Source organism: Trachemys scripta, chromosome 2, assembly GCF_013100865.1.
Source record: "Trachemys scripta elegans isolate TJP31775 chromosome 2, CAS_Tse_1.0, whole genome shotgun sequence".
Classification (NCBI taxonomy): Eukaryota; Metazoa; Chordata; order Testudines; family Emydidae; genus Trachemys; species Trachemys scripta.
Window position 1 is genome coordinate 131,765,496 of NC_048299.1, and position 20,624 is coordinate 131,786,119.

General features: G+C 45.0%; 1 protein-coding gene across 4 annotated transcripts in view; it reads right to left on the bottom strand.

Moving 5' to 3' along the window:
* Positions 1 to 13,423: 13,423 nt before the first annotated feature.
* RETREG1 (reticulophagy regulator 1) overlaps positions 13,424 to 20,624 on the bottom strand; it is a 128,511-nt gene continuing 121,310 nt past the window's right edge. For all 4 annotated transcript variants that reach the window (XM_034761569.1, XM_034761568.1, XM_034761571.1 and 1 more), the window contains 2 exons: positions 19,556 to 19,682; positions 13,424 to 17,701 (listed from right to left, as the gene is read on the bottom strand). In XM_034761569.1, the coding sequence (XP_034617460.1) occupies positions 17,190 to 17,701; positions 19,556 to 19,682 (639 nt within the window). In that variant the 3' untranslated portion in view covers positions 13,424 to 17,189. The remainder of the gene's footprint in view (positions 17,702 to 19,555; positions 19,683 to 20,624) is intronic.

The following is a 20,624-nucleotide window of genomic DNA, read 5'->3' on the forward strand; positions in this document are numbered from 1 at the left end:
CTCTATGGCGCGGTATAAGGGGCGCTGTGCTCTCCCCCCCACCCTCAGTTCCTTCTCTCCAGACAACTCCAACAGAGGGGAAGGAGGGCAGGATGTGGAATGGACATGACCAACACATCTCGAACAACACCAGTTACGGAAAAGGTAACTGTCTTTTCTTCTTCGAGTGATTGCTCATGTGCACTCCCCATTAGTTGATTCCAAGCTATATCTGTTGGAGGTGGGTAGGAGTTCATAGACTCTCAGGATGGAGTACAGCCCTGCTGAACCCGGCATCATCCCTGGTCTGGGAGACAATTGCGTAATGCGAGGTGAACGTGTGAATGGAAGACCATGTGGCAGCCCTGCAAATGTCCTGAATTGGGACACGGGCTAAAAAGGCAGCCGATGAGGCCTGCGCCCTAGTCGAGTGTGCCCTCACAATTGATGGCGGGGGGATTCTCGCCAGGTTGTAACAGGTATAGATACACGAGGTGATCCAGTTGGAGAGCCACTGAGTGGAGACCAACCAACCCCTCGTGCATTCGGCCGAGGCGATGAACAGCTGCAAAGACTTCCTGAATGGCTTAGTCCGCTCTAGGTAAAAGGCCAGAGCCCGTCTCACACCCAGCCTGTGGAGATGGCGCTCCTCAGTGGACGCATGGGGCTTGGGACAGAGGACCGGCAGGAAGATGTCCTGACCCATGTGGTAGGCAGAGACCACGTTAGGGAGGAACGAAGGATACAGTCGGAGCTGTACCTTATCCTTATGGAACACCACGTACAGGGGCTCAGAGGTCAGGGCCCTGAGTGCCGAGACCCATCTAGCTGACGTGATCGCCATCAGGAAGGCTACCTTCCACGAGAGGTGCGAGCAGGAGCATGTAGCTAGTGGCTCAAAAGGGGGACCCGTCTACCGGGCCAGCACCAAGTTCAGGTCCCACTGCGGGACTAGGGGCCTAACATACGGGAAGAGACGATCCAATCCCTTAAGAAATCAGCCAGTCATAGCATGGGAGAATACAATGTGTCCCTGTACCAGTGGGTGGAAGGCCGATATGGCTGCCAAGTGCACCTTGATGGACGAGGGCACTAGGCCTTGGGCTCTAAGGTGAAGGAGATAGTCTAAAATGATCTGGCTTGGAGCAGTCATGGCTGAAACGCCCTGCTCAGCTGCCCACCGGGAAAACCGAGACCACTTTGCCAAGTAGGCTTAGTGCGTGGAGGGCCACCTGCTTTCCAAGAGGATGCACTGAACCCCTTCTGAGCACGTCCTTTCCTCCCAGCCTAACCCTTGAGCAGCCACGCCGTGAGGTGGAGTGCCGCTAGTTGGAGGAGTGGGTGGAGGAGGTGGCCCTGGTCCTGGGAGAGCAGGTCTGGGTGGGACGACAGTGGCCACGGTGGGGCAACTGCCAGGCTCGTGAGGGTCCCGTACCAATGTTGGCTGGGCCACGCCGGGGCAATCAGGAGGACCTGGGCCCTGCCTGTTTTTATCTTTTCCAGGACCATGCTGAGCAGCTGGATCAGGGTGAAGGCATAAAGAAGCTGGCTCGACCAGGCTAGAAAGAAGGCATCCAAGATGGCGCCCACTCCCAACCCTCCCACCCCAACCCCGGAGCAGAAACAGGGACACAGGTGGTTCTGCCGAGTTGCGAACAGGTCAACCTGGGGAGTGCCCCACTCTTGGAAAATCCCGTGCACCACCTCTGGGTGGAGTGACCACTCGTGTTGAGAGGAGAAGTCTTGGCTCAGGCAATCCGCCCGCGAGTTCCGGGCACCGGTGAGTGGTGGGCCTGTAAACAAATGTCGTGGGCTATACAGAAGTCCCACAGCCTGAGCCTGGCAGAGGGCAGAGGAGCGGGCCCCACCTTGCCTGTTGAAGTAATACATCGAGGCCATGTTGTCCGTGAGAACCCTGACCACTCTACCCTCCAGGTGCGAGCGGAAGGCCACGCATGCCAGCTGGACCGTCCTGAGTTCCTTGATGTTTATATGCAAGGCGAGGTCCTGCGCTGACCACAGACCTTGGGTCTGAATGGTCCACACCTGGGCTCCCCATCCCAGGTTCGACGCGTCGGACACCAGCTCCACCAATGGGGACCTGCCCCTGAATGGGACCCCATGGAGCATGTTCCCCTGGGAGGATCACCACTGTATGGAGGCGATCACCGGCTTGGACACAGTGAGGACTTTGTCCATCTTGTCTCTGGACAGGGAGAACACCGAGGCCAATCAGAGCTGGAGGGGCCTCATTCTGAGTCTGGCATGGCGAACCACATATGTGCACGCCAACATGTGACCCAGGAGCTGGAGGCACGCTCTGTCTGTGGTCACGGGGAACCTTGTGACTGTGTCGACGAGCCCTTTCACGTTCTTGAATCTCGGTGGGAGGGAGGCCCTGGCCAATGTCGCGTCCAGGACTGCCCGATAAACTCTATGCGCTGTACTGGGACTGACGTGGATTTGGTGTCGTTTAACCAACAGACCCAGGGTGGTGCATGTGGACAGGCGGAGCGCCACGTGATCCTGCACCTACGACCGGGACCAGCCAGTCGTCAAGATAGGGGACGATCTGGACCTCACGATGTCTGAGGTAGGCCGCCACCACAGACATGCACTTTGTGAATACCCTGGAAGCAGTGGACAGGCCAAACGGGAGGACCGTAAATAGGTAGTGTTCCTGCCCAACTGTGAAATGGAGGAAGCGTCTGTGCCCCTCGAATATATGGATGTGGAAGTACGCATCTTGCAGATCGAGGGCAGCGTACCAGTCCCCGGGATCCAGGGAGGGAATGATGAAGGCCAGAGAGACCATGTGAAACTTGAGCTTTACCATGTACTGGTTCAGGCCTTGCAGGTCCAAGATGGGCCTGAACCCTCCCCCCCTTTGGCCTTTGGGATAAAGAAATAGGGGGAGTAGTACCCCTTGCCTTTGAACTCCGCTGGCACCACTTCAACCACTCTTAAGCACCCCACCTCCTGCTTGAGCAGGGCCTTGTGAGAGGGGTCCCCCAGGAGGGATGGGGACAGAGGGTGGTTGAGCGGGGTAGAGGTAAACTGGAGGCTGTAGCCCCAGGAGATGGTGTTGGGGACCCAACGGTCCGAAGTCAGCCACGACCACTCCGGGAGAAAAGCACACAACTGGTTGGAGAAGGGAAGCTTTATTGTGGGTGGATCCCTGGTGTGAACTAGTAGGGATGCCCCTGGACATCCCGTCAAAACTGATGTTTCCCTGCCTGTTTACCCTTGGAGGGTCCAGGCTGCAGGGCAAACCGGGACTACCTCTGCAGGCATTTCTGATAGTCCTGTGACTTTTTATAAGGGGGCTCATATTTAGAGTAGGAGGCCTGGGTGGGAGCCTGCTGAGGCTTAAACTTGGTCCTGGCCGTAGCCGGGACGTAGAGGCCAAGTGTCTTAAGCATTGTGTGGGAATCTTTCAGGCCGTGCAATTTCATGTCCGTCTGTTCCGCAAACAGGGCCTTGCCATCAAAAGGAAGGTCCTGCAAGGACAAGGGTTCTCAAACTGGGGGTTGGGACCCCTCAGGGGGTTGGGAGGTTATTACATGGGGGATCGTGAGCTGTCAGCCTCCATCCCAAACCCTGCTTTGCCTCCAGCATTTATAATGGTGTTAAATATATAAACAAGTGTTTTTAATTTATAAGGAGGGGTCACACTCAGAGGCTTGCTGTGTGAAAGGGGTCACCCGTACAATAGTTTGAGAACCACGGTGCAAGGAGTTCTGCGCCTCACTGGACAGCCCAGACAGCAGGAACCATGACACCCTCCTCATGAACACAGCGGAGGTCCATAGACCTTGCAGCCTTATCTGCGGCATCCGACGCTGCCTGCAGGGTTGCCCTGGCAGCTGCTGTACCCCCTCAACCAGAGCTTTGAACTCCTTCTTGTCACACTTCTGGAGGGAGTCCTCAAATTTGAGTAGAGAGCCCCACAAATTGAACTCATACTGACCCAAGAGAGCTTGATGGTTCGCCACCCTTAACAGGAAACTTGAGGATGAATAAACCTTTCTCCCAAGTAAGTCCAGCCTCCTTGAGTCTTTATTTTTCGGAGTAGAGGCTGGTTGGCCCTGCCTCTCCCTGTGGTTGACCGACTCGACCACCAGGGAGTTGGGAGCAGGATGGGTGTACAGGTATTCATGCCCCTTGGCGGGCACAAAGTACTTCTGTTCTGCCCTCAGAGATTGGGGGCAAGGAAGCTGGGGTTAGCCACAAGGCATTTGAAATTTTTGCCACCCCTTTGTGGAGTGGGAGGGCCAACCTGCCTGGTGCCAAGGCCGAGAGGATGTTGAAGAGGGATTCCGAGGGTTCCTCCACCTCCTCAGCCTGAAGGTTGAGGCTCAATGCCACCCTTTTCAATAGTTCCTGGTGGGCCTTAGAGTCCTCCTGTGGAACAGAGGGAGGAGGGACCATAATCGCCTCATGAGGGGAGGATGAGGATGTGGGTGCGGTATTCTGCATACCCACCGGTACCGGAGGTCCCACCACTTGCTTGCCCTCCGGGCATGGAACCGAAGATGCACACCCCACCAACTCCTTTCTGAGAGGCTGGGAAAGGGAGGTCGATGGTCTCTCCGAGGCTCTGGCCACCAAGCAAGCCCCCACCAGGGGCTGCGTCAGGTGCCATGGGGCCCACTGGTACCATGGTGCCATCCAAGGAGCCCGGTGCCTCTGCACCTGCTGTGGCACCGGCAGAGCAGGCTGTTTAGCCTGACTAGCCTGTCCCATCGACTGACTACTACAAAGGGAGGCTGGTCTGGCGTACGATCTGCCGCTGTCCCTGGACCGGGAGGAGTGGTGGCGTTGGGAATACTGCTGACCACGAGACCATGATCCTGATGTGGAGGAGCAGTACCGCTGGTAGCAGCTGCTCTGCGATTGGCTCCGGTGGGCAGATATGCGATGGTGAGATGTTGGCAATCAACACCCGGGACTGCGGGAGCGGTGCTGTGGTGGGGTCCTGGAGCAAGAAGAAGAATGGGAATGGCATTGACGCCCGTATCGCGACGGTCTATGGTAGCCTCTTGGAGACGAGGACCTCCGGTGCCGTCTGTCTCTGTCTCGACGGGGCCCGCTCCCCTCATGAGGGCTACAGTCCCTTGAGGCAGAGCACTGCCTGGAACCCCTGTCAGTTGGAACCCTGCCTGACAGCCTGGTGGGGGTTGATGGGGACCAGCATAGACTGCGCCCTTGACCGCGAACAATACTGATCAGGCGGTAACTGCAGAGATCCAAGCGGTGGCTTGCTTCTGGACCGGGAGCCAATGGTTGCGGTGCCCCTGGTACCAGCAGAGACATAACGTCCTGGGATGCTAGCAGGGCCTCCTGTGTGAAGGGCACCCGGACATCTGAGAACTGCCCAACGTGGGTCTAGTCTCTTCCCTGGTCTTGCTCCGGTGTCTTGGCAGAGAAGACCTCTTCTTAACCTTCTTGGCATGCCCTGTGGATGGGGAGTGGTGCTGACTGGTGGAAGGCACCGAAGGGTCGCCACACACCGACACCACGGTACCCAGTGCCGATTCGAAGCGGCGCACCGGAGTCGGGGTCAACGCCGACTCCATCAGAATGGCTCAGAGCCAAATGTCCCTACCCTTCTTGCTCCAAGGCTTGAAAGATCTGTAAATCTTGGAGTGATTGATGAGATGGGTTTCCCCCAGACAGTGTAGACAGTCTGCACGTGGGTCACTCACTGGCATTGGCCGCCTGCAAGTCTCACACGACTTAAAGCCCGGGGCACTGGGCATGCCCCGACCCAGGCACACTAACTAAACTAACACTAATCTACTTTAACTACAGGTACTACTAACTATGAACGAGCAAGAGTTCAAGAGGAAAGCTGCAGACAAGCTGGAGCAGAGCAGTTCCAATGCACCTTCACTGGCGGCAAGAAGGAACTGAGGGTGGGGGGAGTGCGTAGCGCCCCTTATATTGCATCATAGAGGCAGTATTCCAGAGGTCGCTAGGGGCACTCCCCTATGGGTACTGCTAAGGGAAGAATTTCCAGCACTGGTGCACGTGGCAAGCACACACAACTATTGTGGAATGCACATGAGCAATCACTCGAAGAAGAAAAGTAAGTTTCAATACTCCCTTTCCTAATTTCATAACATTTTCTAATAAGAAATACTTACTGACATCTCAGCTTTGGAGTGCCTCTGCACAGCACTACTGTCCAGTCCTAGCCATGGTGAGTATGGCCCTCCAGTGGAAAGGGGGAAAAGGGAAAGGAGGAGGTGTCACCATGCCTCAGTGGGTCACAGCTCAGGATGCCAGATTCAGGACAAACGGCTGAGATTCAGGACAAACGGTACCCTAAACGAGTACCACCCAGACACTAAACTTAATGATGAGTGGTTATTTAACTACTGTTGATTAATTGCAGTTAACTCACATGATTAAAAATTAATTGTGATTAAAAAAATTGTGATTAATCCCAGTTTTAATCACACTGCTAAACAATAGAATACTAAGTGAAATTTATTAAATATTTTGGAGGTTTTCTATATTTTCAAATATATGGATTTCAATTACAACACAGAATACAAAGTGTACAGTGCTCACTTTATATTGTTATTTTTATTAAATATTTGCACTGTAAAAGTGATAAAAGAAATAGTATTTTTCAGTTCACCTCATGCAAGTATTGTAGTACAATCTCTTTATAGTGAAAGTGCAATTTACAAATGTAGATTTTTTTGGTTACATAACTGCATTCGAAAACAAAACAATTTAAAACTTTAGAGCCTATAAGTCCACTCAGTCCTACTTCTTGTTCAGCCAATCGCTAAGACAAACAAGTTTGTTTACATTTACAGGAGATAATGCTGCCTGCTTCTTATTTACAATGTCACCTGAAAGTGAGACCAGGCATTCGCATGTCACTTTTGTAGCAGGCATTGTAAGGTATTTACATGCCAGTAATGCTAAACATTTGTATGCCCCTTCATGCTTCAACCACCATTCCAGAGGACATGCTTCCATGCTGAGGACACTCATTAAAAAAATGACGCGTTAATGAAATTTGTGAATAAACTCCTTGGGGGAGAATTGTATGTCTCCTGATCTGTGTTACCTGCATTCTGCCATATATTTCATGTTATAGCAGTCTCAGCTGATGACCCAGCACATGTTGTTCATTTCAAGAACACTTTCACTGCATATCTGACATAACACAAAGAAGGTTCAATGTGAGATTTCTAAAGATAGCTACAGCACTCGACCCAAGGTTTAAAAATCTGAAGTGCCTTCCAAAATCACGCGATTAACCACAAGTAATTTTTTTTCATCGTGTGATTAATTGTGATTACTTTTTTAATCATGTAACAGCCCTATTTAAAACCAATTTAATTGACCAAAAGGGTTCTTCTGATCCCAAAAGACCAGCCACATACCCAATAATTACAATGTTGCCAATCCTTTAGTATCTAATATATAAAGGTTTATTTATAAGGGAAAAGAAAGGAGAGAGAGTTAAAATGGTCAAAGGAATCAAATACATCAAATCATTGCAAAGTTCTTGTATCAGGTTTGTAGCAGTGATGGAATAAACTGCTGGCTTATGTCGTCTCTGGTAACATCCAAAAGGGTGGAAGGTCCTCAGTCCATTGGTTGTAATGCTCCTGTTAGTGTAAGTCCATTGTCCAGAGATCAGAGCAGGAAAGAGGCAAAATGGTAGATGCTTCCAGGGCTTTTTATACTTTTTACCACATGGAGGGAACTTCATTGTCCCAAACAAAGCCCCTAGCACAGTTTGTGGAAAAGCACAGGCACAAGATGGAGCTTAGGGTTACATGAGCAAGTCACATGCCCTTGCATGCTTCCATGAGTCACAGTAGGAGCCATTACCCATATTTTGGCTAAAACGTTCACAGGAAAGTCCATCAGCTGGGGATAAGTTTCTTCCATGGCCCATTGTGTTCGTTAATGGGCCATCAACTTGAATGGTCCATTCACAATGTGTTGGCTCGAGTAGATGCAAACCAACTACCTTGTGGGTGTTACCACAGGAGCAAAAACATTTCAAATACAGGTATATATTCACTATTCATAACTTCAGATTCAAAAATGCTATATGCATACAAACAGGATAATCATTTTCAGCAAATCATAACTTTTTCATTGACACCTTATGTGACATACTTTGTACAAGATTTGTTGCAATTGTATAACAGTGGTAGCAACAATGATATACATGGTCATATCTTAATCATATAACATCACAGGAAGACATTATGATTTTTGGTTGCATGAAACAATAACATTTTGGTCTCTATTTCCATGGGTATGAGCATAGGACAATGGCACTGAATGTTGGCACAATAATCCACAGGTGGTGGTGATTTTTAACTAATATCTCACTGTTGAGGGTAACACAGGCACACAGCTTCTGAAGTGTCCTTTGCTGCTAGCCAGTGTATTGCAATGGTGCCAGGACCGGCTCCAGGCACCAGCTAAGGAAGCAGGTGCTTGGGGCGGCCCATACAAAGGGGTGGCACTCCATCCGCTATTGGGCAGCACATCTGGGTCTTTGGCGGTAATTTGGCGGCGGGTCCCTCAGTCCCTCTCTTCCTCTTTGAGCTGCTGCCAAAGTGCCGCCGAAAAGGAAGAGAGGGAGTGAAGGGCCCGCCACCGAAGTGCCGCCGATCAGCTTTTTTTTTTTTTTTCCGCCGCTTGGGGCGGCAGAAACGCCAAAGCCGGCCCTGAATGGTGCCACCCAAACTTATTGAGGAGTGGCATGGGAACGTGTCCTAGGGTGAAAGAAGAACTAAAGCAGCCATCCTTAGCAACTTTAGGGAAAGGACTGCAGAGTGTCTCCACGAAAGTTTCATCGAGTTCTTTCAGGAGGATACAAGGGACATCCTTGTGTACATAAAGTGTTCCATCCCCCTGCCCTCCGCTGCCTAATCCTACAGGAGAATGAAAATGAGGTAACTCTACTCTGTTTGATGTACTGCTACCTCCTCCTAGTACAAGTACAATGAAAAGTCAATACCTGTGTCTTGTTAACTTGGAGACAGGCCAGGCACCCTCTTTACATTTAAACATTATAATGGAAAATGCAGGCACACACTTACCTGAGGTTCCTTCCCTGTCAATGGGCTTGTCCACGCTTGGCTGGCGGAGCTAGCTAGACAGCAGCAGACTCTAACAGGACCTGGCTCGTAGGATAGCTGGACACACCCACTATGTCCTCTCTCTCCCCCCTCACAGCACAGGTCTGTGTCTAAGGCTCCTCTGAGGTATCCATGGTGTTCTGCAGGGTGCTGGTGGAGTCTCTGCCAATTATGGCATGCAGCTCATTGTAAAAGCAGCAGGTGTATGCTCAGCACCAGATCAATTGTTGGCCACCCCAGCCTTGTGGTTCACTGGCTGGAGTTCCTTTGCTTTTACACAGCACTGCTGCTTTGCCTGTAGCCCCTGTGCAAGTTTTCCATAGATATCCATGTTTCTATGGCTAGACCATAGCTGTGCTTGCACAGTATCTTCTCTCTTCAGGCCCAGGAGATCCAGTGCCTCCTGTCTACTTCAGCCAGGGGATGGCTTCCAGGCTCCATGACCCTTGGACAGTTGACAATTGTGACCAGAAGGGTCACTGTCTAGCATTGTGGGACAGCTGCTGGAGGAATGTAAGGATCAATACAGATCACACTTGCACTGTGTTGACCTCTGTAGGTCCACCATGGCTTTATGCTGTTTGGGGAGGTGGTTTTACTGCATCCCCTTAATAGGGCTGCAGACAAATTTGAGTTTAGACATGTGCACCAATAGGTTGATGCAAAGTGACTTACGTTAACTTAACTTTTTAGTATAGATCAGGTCTCTTTCCAGAAGGTAACCTGATTTTCAAAAGTGCTCAGAGCTCACAGCTCCTGATGGCTTCAGTGTATCTTCAAAACAAAACAATAGAAATTGATATGGGACCACTTATTCATTTCACATAATCCAAGCAGTGATCAAATGACGTCTTTCAGTCACTACTGATGTGGACTGGGATTCAATTGGTGATCTTACCTTTTTGGGGGGCAACCAAGGAATCTCTGAATTCTCCAATCACAGCATATTGTCCAGTTAGAACATCTTAGAGCAGTCCCAATATTGTCTCTTGATATAACCCTTCTGCCAGGTGGAGTCAGCAGCAACAAGGGCCGGATTCAATATTGAGAGGTTCCTCTTAACAATACAAAACAGAACCGAGCCCCACCCAGTAACCTGGAAAAACTTAAAACTACCCCGGGAGTCTCTAAGAGGTAATACTCCCTCCACCCCCAATCACTGAGACTGTATCACAAAAAAATTTTAATAAAAAGGGAATAGGAACCTGGCATTAATTTGGGAAAACACCAAAAGCATAATTTGAAAGCACGTGATCTTGAGCAACAAAAGTATAATTAGGCAGGCCAAAAAAAGAATTTGAAGAGCAAGTAGCCAAAGACTCAAAAATTAACAGCAATTTAAAAAAAACCACATCACAAGCAGGAAGCCAAACAATTGTCACCAAACAATCAGTGGGGCCACTGGACGATCAAGGAGCACTCAAGGAAGACAAGGCCATTGTGGAGAAGCTAAATGAATTCTCTGCATCAGTCTTCACTGCAGAGGATGTGAGGGAGATTCTCACACCTGAGCCATTCTTTTTAGGTGACAAATCTGAGGCACTGTCCCAGATTGAGGTGTCAATAGAGATGGTTCTGGAACAAATTGATAAATTAAACAACAATAAGGCCCCAGGACCAGATGGTATTCACCCAAGAGTTTTGAAGGAACTCAGATATGAAATTGTGGCACTACTGAGTGGGGTACATAACCTATCAGCTTCTGTACCAGATGACAGGAGGCTAGCTAATGTGACACAAATTTTTAAAAAAGGCTCCAGAGATGATCCTGGCAATTACAAGCTGATAGGCCTAAGTTGAGTACCAGGCAAACTGGTTCAAAGTATAGTAAAGAACAAAATTATCAGACACATAGGTGAACACAATTTGTTGGGGAAGTGTCAACATGGCTTTTGTAAATGGAAACCATGCCTCATAAATCTATTAGAAATCTTTGAGGGGATCAACAAACACATGCACAAGGGTGATCCAGTGGTTATAGTGTACTTGGACTTTCAGAAAGCCTTTGACAAGATCCCTCACACTAAAGGCTCTTAAAATAAAGTAAGCAATCATGGGATAAGAGGGAAGGTCCTTTCATGGATCATGGTTAAAAGATAGAAAACAAAAGGTAGGAATAAATGGTCAGTTTTCAGATTGGAGATTGGTAAATAGTGGTGTCCCCCAGGGATCTGTATTGGGACAGGTGCTGTTCAACATATTCATAAATGACTCAGAAAAGGGGGTAAACAGTGAGGTGGCAAAATTTGCAGATGATACAAAATTACTTAAAATAGTTAAATCTAAAACAGACTGCAAAGACTTGCAAAGGAATCTCACAAAACTGGGTGACTGGTCAACAAAATGTGGATAAATGCACATTGGAAAACGTAATCCCAACTATACATACAAAATGATGGGGACTAAATTAGCTGCTACCACTCAAGAAAGAGATCTTGGAGTCATTGTGGATAGTTCTCTGAAAACATCTGCTCAGTGTGCAGTGTTAGGAGCCATTAGGAAAGGGATTGATAAGACAGAAAATATCATAATGCCACTATATAAATCCATAGAACACTCACACCTTGAATACTGCATGTAGTTCTGGTTACCCCATCTCAAAAAAAGTTTTATTGGAATTGGAAAAGTTACAGAGAAGGGCAACCAAAGTGATTAAGGGTGTGGAACAGCTCCCATATGAGGAAAGATTAAAAAAAAACCTAGTATTTTTCTGCTTGGAAAAGAGATGACTAAGAGGCGATATGACAGAGGTCCATAAAATCGTGACTGATGTGGAGAAAATGAATAAGGAAGTGTTATTTATTCCTTCACATAACACAAGAGCTAGGGGTCACCCAATGAAATTAATAGGCAGCAGGTTTAAAACAAACAAAAGGATGTACATCTTCACACAACACTGTCAGCCTGTGGAACTCATTGCCAGGAAATGTTCTGAAGGTCACAACTATAATGGGGTTTAAAACAGAACTAGATAAGCTCATTGAGGATAGGTCCATCACTGGCTATTACTCAAGATGATCCAGGATACAACTCTGTGCTCTGGGTGTCCCTAGCCTCTGATTGCCAGAGGCAGGGAGTGGACGACAGGGAATGGATCACTCAATGATTGCCTGTTCTGTTCATTCCCTCTGGGGCACCTGACGTTGGCCACTGTTGGAAGACAGGATACTAGATGGACCATTGGTCTGACCCAGAATAGTCATTCTTATGTACGTTTACACACCCACCCCAGAGTGCGTTGGGCCGTGTCCTTTGCTCTCACCTTGCAGTGTAAAAGTCCAACAAATGTTCCTTTAACCTGCCATTTCCCTCTCCTTCCACTGCACTTTACTCACAGTTACTGTCCTAGGTCAGTGAAGGCCCGGAATTCAGAGGTGTGTTCATGTGAGTTCACCCCCCCACACACCCCGGGGAGTGGGCGAAGGCACCAAGCAGTGCCTCAGCTGCTGCAGCCATCTCAGCAACTGACTCACAGTTGCTGCCACTCACTCTCCTGTCCTTGTTCACTCTGCCACCGCTGGCCACTGCCACCACCATTCATTCTGATGTCACATTCTGATGTTCACGACTTAACCCAGCACTCAACGATTTCAGCAGGTAGTGGGGAACCTTCCTGTGGGCTGGGTAGTCTCTTTCACCACCATACTGTCACTGTGCTCAGCACAGTGGTTATCAGTGATTTCAGCTGTAGTGATCACTTAACAAAACAAGGACTCTCAATGAGTGTAGTCAGCTCTGTCTTTAAACAGTGGAGAGGGGAAGGATCTTGAGACAGAACCCACAACACCAGGTATAAACAACCATTCCCACTCTCTCTGTTTTTCAAGTGGAATTTGGCATCCCTACCTGCTGCTTAGACAGTGAGGTTCAGTTTAGGGTGAGCCATCAATCAGGGCAACTTAAATACAGTTCTGCTGCCCTTTACTCATGTGATCAGGATAACAACATTCCATTACTCCTGCATTCAAATACTAGAGTGATTTGTAACCCAACACCAGCCCAAATTGATCATTTTGGAAGAGCAGTTCCCTCTGCTGTGTATCTAGGCAGAGTAGATGTGCCTGTGCAAATACAGTCTGTTCTTGAAGTCTTTCCCTCCAGCTCATCACAATATGTCAGCAGAGAGCTCATTCAGACCCTGCTTACATGGATAAAGTTTTAAAATTATCAGGCTGTAGCTGAGAGCTAAGATCATTTATTTAGTATGACCCTCCACACTATTAAACAGTGATTCACATCAGATTAGGAAAAAAAAAAAAGTGGCATTAACTTGACTAAAGTTATATTTTTGGAATAACAAACATACAATTTTATATAATGAAAGATAAAAACTACCATATTTATTAAATGGTTTTACAAACAATTACAATAATAATAATAATTAATTATTCCATGTTTATAAAACAGTAATCATATTGGGTAAAGTGCTGCAAAATATTTTAGATAAACAGTTTAAGACATTCTGTAATTTTCCAGTTTCTGGTTACCTGGATAGCTTGTCTAGAGACCATTAATTGCTTTCATATTAAATAAATGGAGACCACGGTATGTCTGTTCAACAGAGTGCTTAGTGATATGGGCATTCGTCTGGAATAAGTGCAAAATGAACTAAAAGCAAGTAAAATCTGTATTTTTTCATATTTAGTAACGTCCTATTTATCTGTGCTCAAATAAACTAAGCTATCCCTCATTGTAGACTCACTTTAAAAAAGAAACAAGCTCACTAAAGGATTAAAGGTATGCATTTATGACTATGTATATGCCCAAAAGGCTTCTATCTCCAAGTTTAAGCTTTTTGAAAGGTTCCTTTATTCTGGATTTAACATATTGTTCAAGAAACAGGAGTGACATAATTAAGGCCCCCAATTCAGCCATTCTTACTAGGGCAACAGGCCCAATGAAGTCAATAGGAATTTTATTGAGTAAGGAGGACTGAACTAGAGGAGTCCATATATACTCTTCAAACAAAAGGAGAAATCCCTTAAAGATACAATCACTATCTAGCTCAATATGTGTATATTATATTTTACAATACATTGTGTCAAAACAAGTTTTCTATGAAGCAAATATACACTTTTACACTATTTAATTTACTCTCATACTCATATGGCTTTGTTTCTGTAATTTTATTAATTTTTGAAGGTGGCAGGACTCTTGGTAGGAAAGAACCTGTGCGAATTATTGCAAGAGTGTAAAATGTTGTAATTCTTCAGTAGCTTATTTTGTTGCTGCTGCTGAGTGCAGCAAACTTAGGATCCCTAATACAAATTCCAACTGAACGGGATCTTTTAGAAGGACAGAAAATGTTTCTTCATGCTCAACTGTCTAACTAATGCAAAGGGAATGCATAACCAATATTTCTTAATTATTTCTGAACCAAGTACTTCTGACTTACGCTGTCTTTTTTTGAGAAAGTTCTGCAGAAAATCATGGCATGCTCAATTACTTATTATTCAGAGCTCAAAGCCTTCTTTTTTAGCTCTCACAGATGCTTGTGGGTCAATCTGATATTAATAAAGTAGGAAAGATATGCTATAATTTTATTACTACTAATAATTTTTATTAAGTCCTCTTCTTCCAATCCTGCAGTATTTGGGTCTTGAACAAACAGTTAATTATCCTTTAACTACTATAAAAACAGAAGAACAAAATATTTTAAAAAGCCAAACACAGGGTAATGAGCAATTGTGCTCCCACATTTCAGAATGTTGTATGTTCAGGTCTGTTTTGCCTTGCTTCCTTATGGACAATTCAGGACTTATTCCACACTGGAACACGTAGTCAAATTGGTTTACTTTTCTATCTTGAAACCAGAAAATGGATCATTTACAAAAAGTCTGAGCAACTCCTCCTGCAACTGCTTTTCTTCCTTGATGTAATTTGCATTTCTATAAGAGTGCCCCTATATTATATAATTTTGTAACCACAAATATTCTTCAGAAAACAATAAAGTGCACACTGTTACAATGCCACCATCGACAGTAAGCTAGCATGACTCTCATCCACTTAGAGTCTTGTTAAAGACCACCCCCTCTCCAGCCCTGCCTATCCAGTTTCTTCATGTGTTGTACCCTGTTAATCTTCTTGTTACTTGTACTGTCACACAGGGAAGCATACTATTGTCAAGATGTTCTGAAAGCTTCATCGGTGACTTGTAACTTGTACTCTGCTAACTATGTAGATTGTCTTAAACATGCATTAAGGAAACAGTGTTCTTTATTCATCTGAGAAACTGAAATGGCTTTTACACTCACTAATTTCATGACCACAGCCTTTGTGTGTGTTTGTTTACTAAATGGGAATGCACAAGCTGGGAAAAAGTCATAAAAAAACTTAACAGCTAACACTGCATAAAATATATGGCTGTATTTTATATATTTTTCAGAAACTTTTATTAAATGTCAGGATGATGTAATTTTAAAAACTACATTTTGTGGCCTCTATATCCAGTTTTCACTTCTTTCAGGATGGGTTAGATAATGAAGGCACAGGCTCACTTTTGTACCGATAAAGGACAGCAAACACAGTTAATATGCATTACTGACACATAAGCACAAGCAACGATAAAGCTAGTGTCAAAAGTCTTCCATAGCTTTCCTTTACCTAAAATCTTTTTGGCAATCTGTCTAGCTTTTAAATGCCTCAGAAAGAAAAACAAATTTAAAACTGTGCTACTTTAAAACAAGTTTTTTTTTCTAAATATATTCTATTAGGGAAGAAAAGCTGACCTTGCTATAAGCTTGGTTTGTACTTTCTGACGGTTCTAGATAACAACATTCACCTGTAAAATGCCAGCAAATAGGAGATCACATAAAGATTAGTGATAACAGCTGACATGGTCCCTCAACCCTGCTAACAATTTACAGCACATTAATAAAACTAGCTTTACTTCTTCCTATTAATCTTTGTTTACCTTAAATGGGCATTGCCTTTCATCTTTGTTTAAAGGTGAACCAAAAATCTTGAAAAAAAAAACGGACTAAGTTACTTGTTTAAGATCCTAAGCCAGTCTGAGTATGTGAGGAGTTAAAAATTACAAATAAATATTTTTAAACAAGTTCCTCCTTCACTTGTATGCCAAGAAGTTTCTGTGTTTCTTCTTTAACATCTGGCCTCACTGAACACCAGATATAGCTTAAAGAATAACTCTCTAATGACTTCAATTAGGAGTGATAGCAGCTGTCTCATGAAAAAAACAGAACCCTGACTGCAGGTATAGGCAGGTAAAAAGCCTCTCTGTTCACCTTTAATATTCTTGGCTTCCCTATTCCAAACTAAAATTAAAAAACAAAACAACAAAGGCCTTGTTCAGTTTACATGATATTTATAATCTCAAGTGTAACATTGTTTTTGCCTTGCTTTTTATGGACATTACTGCCCAGTACCAGACTCTAGCAGAGAATACAGCAGGCGGTCAATTTAGTAGCATGCCATTTCATAACTCTACAAGCCTAAAACATCAGAGATAACTTGGAAATGTATCAGCTTATCAAAAAATTAATTTGAAAGTTTACATATGCAACACAACTTTTGTTAATTTTGATGGCATTGCACACATCCTTAAATTTGAGGTTTATGCTGAATAAAGTGTTCATGGACATCAAACATGCCACACACAATAACCATAGGGATCTAGATATTCCACTATACTAAAGGCAGATAAGATTTTGCTAATCTCACTGCATCCTATTCATAATTTCTCTTCACTGCACATATCATTAACTGCTTTGGATGCTTGAAAACTAAGTGGAAACAAACTGAAGGTGAAGAGCATTTGGCTGAGGACCCCAAAATCTAGATTTGGCAATTTAATTTTTCCTTAAATAACAACTGACCTCTAACATTCATCAGTGACCAAAGAGTGGCTAGATACTTCATTTCCATGCTACTACATTGAGGCACAACTATCAGAAACATTAAACTATCAGGGTCAGCTGATATGTATCCAATTAATTCACTCTGTGTAAGGGAAATTATTACAACACATCTGAAGTAATAGTTAAAGCTTACAGCTGAGCATTTTCCTTTTTTTTGCATTTGATTTTTTGTTTCACTACGTTACTAGCTCCAATTTCCAAGTTAATGACCTCCAAGCAGATTTGAAAGGAAGCCTGAAGATTTCTTTTTTTCCTGTGGCTTTTCTTTTTGGCCTTGTGTAAGCCCCAGTTCACTCTCAATCTGCTCAAGCTCTGATTGGTCAAGCAGTTCAAAATCATCAGCTTCTTCCGTGTCTGTCTCCTCACTCAAACTGGGGACTACCTGTGAGGGTGCTCGTTGTGTGGACTGCAACTGGTCTTTGATGGCGGCAGACACTGCAGCTGCAATAACATCACCAGCAATATCACTCACTAAGTTAAAGGTTTGGTCACTGGTCAAAGGAAGGGAGAGGCCTGTGGCAGACTGCCTCTCTTTCCTCTGTCTGGGAGAATGAGCCATCTTGGAAGGCATCTGTTCCTTTTTTCTCTTCTGATGGATGGGAATGCCAATGCTCGAGTCATCATCGTCATTTGTTCCTGCGCCATTTTCTAGAGAGGGAAATTCTGCAAGATCTCTGGCAAAAGCTTCTTCATGATCACTAGGTCGGTCAAAATCTATTAAGTGATTAACAATTGAAAATACTGTTAGCAAACAAGAGAGAATGAAAGAACACAAATTATTATTAGTAGTAAAGTTTATTCCCTACCACAATTTTGTGATTTAACAAGGAGAGCTTTCTGGCACCATTCAAATTAGATGTTTCTCAGATTATATAATCAGTATTTCAAAGCTGCGAACATCATTGTTGCTCAAAATCGGACTATATTACTTCAGTGAGAAAACAATAATTTAATGGGAGAATGTCAGGTTAAAAGTAAATATTAAAAGCTTCCTTAGATTATTAAAAATGTAAAAATTAATTTCCTTTTTACCATTTACACTGTTTACATTTTACATTTCACTAGGCCTACAAAATGAAAACTGCCTGGTGAAACTCATCTTGCAGTCCTCAGGCCTGAGCACCATGCTGATAGGCGTTGGTTGTAAAATCTGCTTGGGAATTTCTGAATCCATTAACAAATCTCTTTTCATTAAGGTATGAAAAAATATCATGAAAACATTTTTGTTAATATCAAAGTTGTATGTAAAACATCCCCCACAAATTTTGAACACAAAACCTTAGCAAAACTGACCAGTGTAATTTCATTTTTAATGGTTAAAAGTAAATTGGATTTTAATAGTTTTGTTTTTAATAATCCAAAGTGTTATTAGTAACATGAGGAATTTTTAAAAAAATTAAAACTTCACAGTGTGCCTTTACGACCTGATACTAGAGTCCTTACTCTATTAAAACACCAACTGACCGTAGGCTTGTAAACCAGGCCTTAAGGAAGTGAATTAAGGAGAATATATATGAAAAGAACCTTTGTTCTAATGTGCACTGAGGATATAAAAAAAATTAATCTGATTGAATTTATTTTGTTTCATAAGAACAAGTGATGAGGCATTTTGATAAAGGCTAACAGATATAAAAGCCCTGAAGTTTAAATGAATCATACTTATTTATCATTAACTTATATTTTTTCACCAAATACTGCTGTTTGATTACAACTTGTGATAGCTACTTTAAAAAAAGAAAGAATTAAATGACACTGATTTGGCATTTATAACTATCCTGCAATACTATCCTACTTGTAATTTTAAATAACCTCCAGCTTAGAAAAATACAGGACCTGCAGAATAGCAGAACCACTAACTGAACAGATTACATCAAGACTACTGTAGGGACACCAGATACGCTAAAAGTTCTCCATAACTTATTCAGAGGGCCAGATCCTGAATTCCTTACTTTGTTTCTATTCAGTCCTCACTCAGGCAAGTTCCCATTGGGAGATTGGTTGAGTAAAAACAGAGTAAGGATCTCATGATCTGGCCTTGAAAAAGGCATCCTTGAGTATCTCCTTCTAGCATATGAGCCTCTCCATCCAATCCTGGCTCAATGGTGTCCATCTCCCCCAAGCTTCTATTATTTGGAGCCCATTAATGCTTTTCTTTAATTGGCTGCTGGAGTGGTTACCGAACATGTCAGGATATGCTCTTCCTCTTCCTTCCTTTATATCCACATGGTACACACACACCAAAGAGCAAGAGAATAAATCCTATTTTTCCACCCTGCCTGAGAACTCTGTTGGAGATTGCTGGTCTTGCTGGCTCTGAATGTGTTTAGTTTAGTCTTTGCTGCTGATGTTATTTAAGTTATACATTGATGTGCTGCATAATGTACACGACATAGATAATCCTTGTCCAGCAGATGTCCCCAAAACACAATAAATTAAACCTATTGCAATATATTTTAATAAAAAATGTCAGCTTTTACAAGGAATTTGTCATGTCCTGATGTATCCTAAAAATTTTAGATAATTTCCAGTACTGTAATAAATGAAGACTTAAATGAAACCATTACATACCATCAGATGTGTCTGTCTGTGGAGTGTATCCCTCAGATAAATTAAAGGTCCCATTATCAGTCCAAGATACCTCTGATACATCTGTGTCAGACACCGATAGCTCTTTAGCAATAACTGTAGGACTAATCTATAAATATATAAAAATACATGAAATGTGGCATTTTTACATTCAGAGAATTCATTTTACAGTTAAGTTAATGCCTAGACACTGAAAAACAATGTAATACATCTTGCTTGTGATATTACATAGACCAGGGTGGGCAAACTACAGCCCAGGGACCGCATCCAGCCCTTCAGACATTTTAACCTGACCCTCGAGCTCCGGTCGGGGAGCAGGGTCGGGGGCTTGCCCAGCTCCGTGCGGCTCCTGATAGCAGCAGCATGTCTCCCCTCCGGCTCCTACACGTAGGGGCAGCCAAGAGGCTCAGTACGCTGCCCCCACCCCAAGTCCCGTCCCCACAGTTCCCATTGGCTGGGAACCACAGCCAATGGGAGCTGCAGAGGCAGGACCTGTGGATGGGGCAGCATGCAGAGCTGCCTGGTCACGCCTCTGAATAGGAGCTGGAGGGGGGACATGCCATTGCTTCTGGGAGTTGCTTGAGGTAAGCGCCACCTGGAGCCTCCCCCCCGACCCCCTCCCCAACCCCCTGGCCCAGCCTTGATCCCCCTCCTGCCCTCCGAACTCCTTGGTCCCAGCCCAGAGCACTCTCCTGCACCCCAAACCCTCACCCCCAGCCGCACCCCAGAGCCCGCACCCCCAGCTGAAATCCTCACCCCACCCCCACACCCCTTTTCCCCAGCCTGGAGCCCCTTTGCGCACACTGAACATCTCATTTCTGGACCCACCACAGAACCTGCACCCCTAGCTGGAGCCCTCCCCGCCTCCCGCACCCCAACCCCCAATTTCATGAGCATTCATGGCCGGCCATACAATTTCCATACCCAGATGTGGCCCTCGGGCCAAAAAGTTTGCCCACCCGACATAGACATTCTCCCCTGCTTAAATGTAGAAACCAGTAGATAACACTTATACATCTATGCTGCAGCTGGGAGCATGTTTCCCACCTTA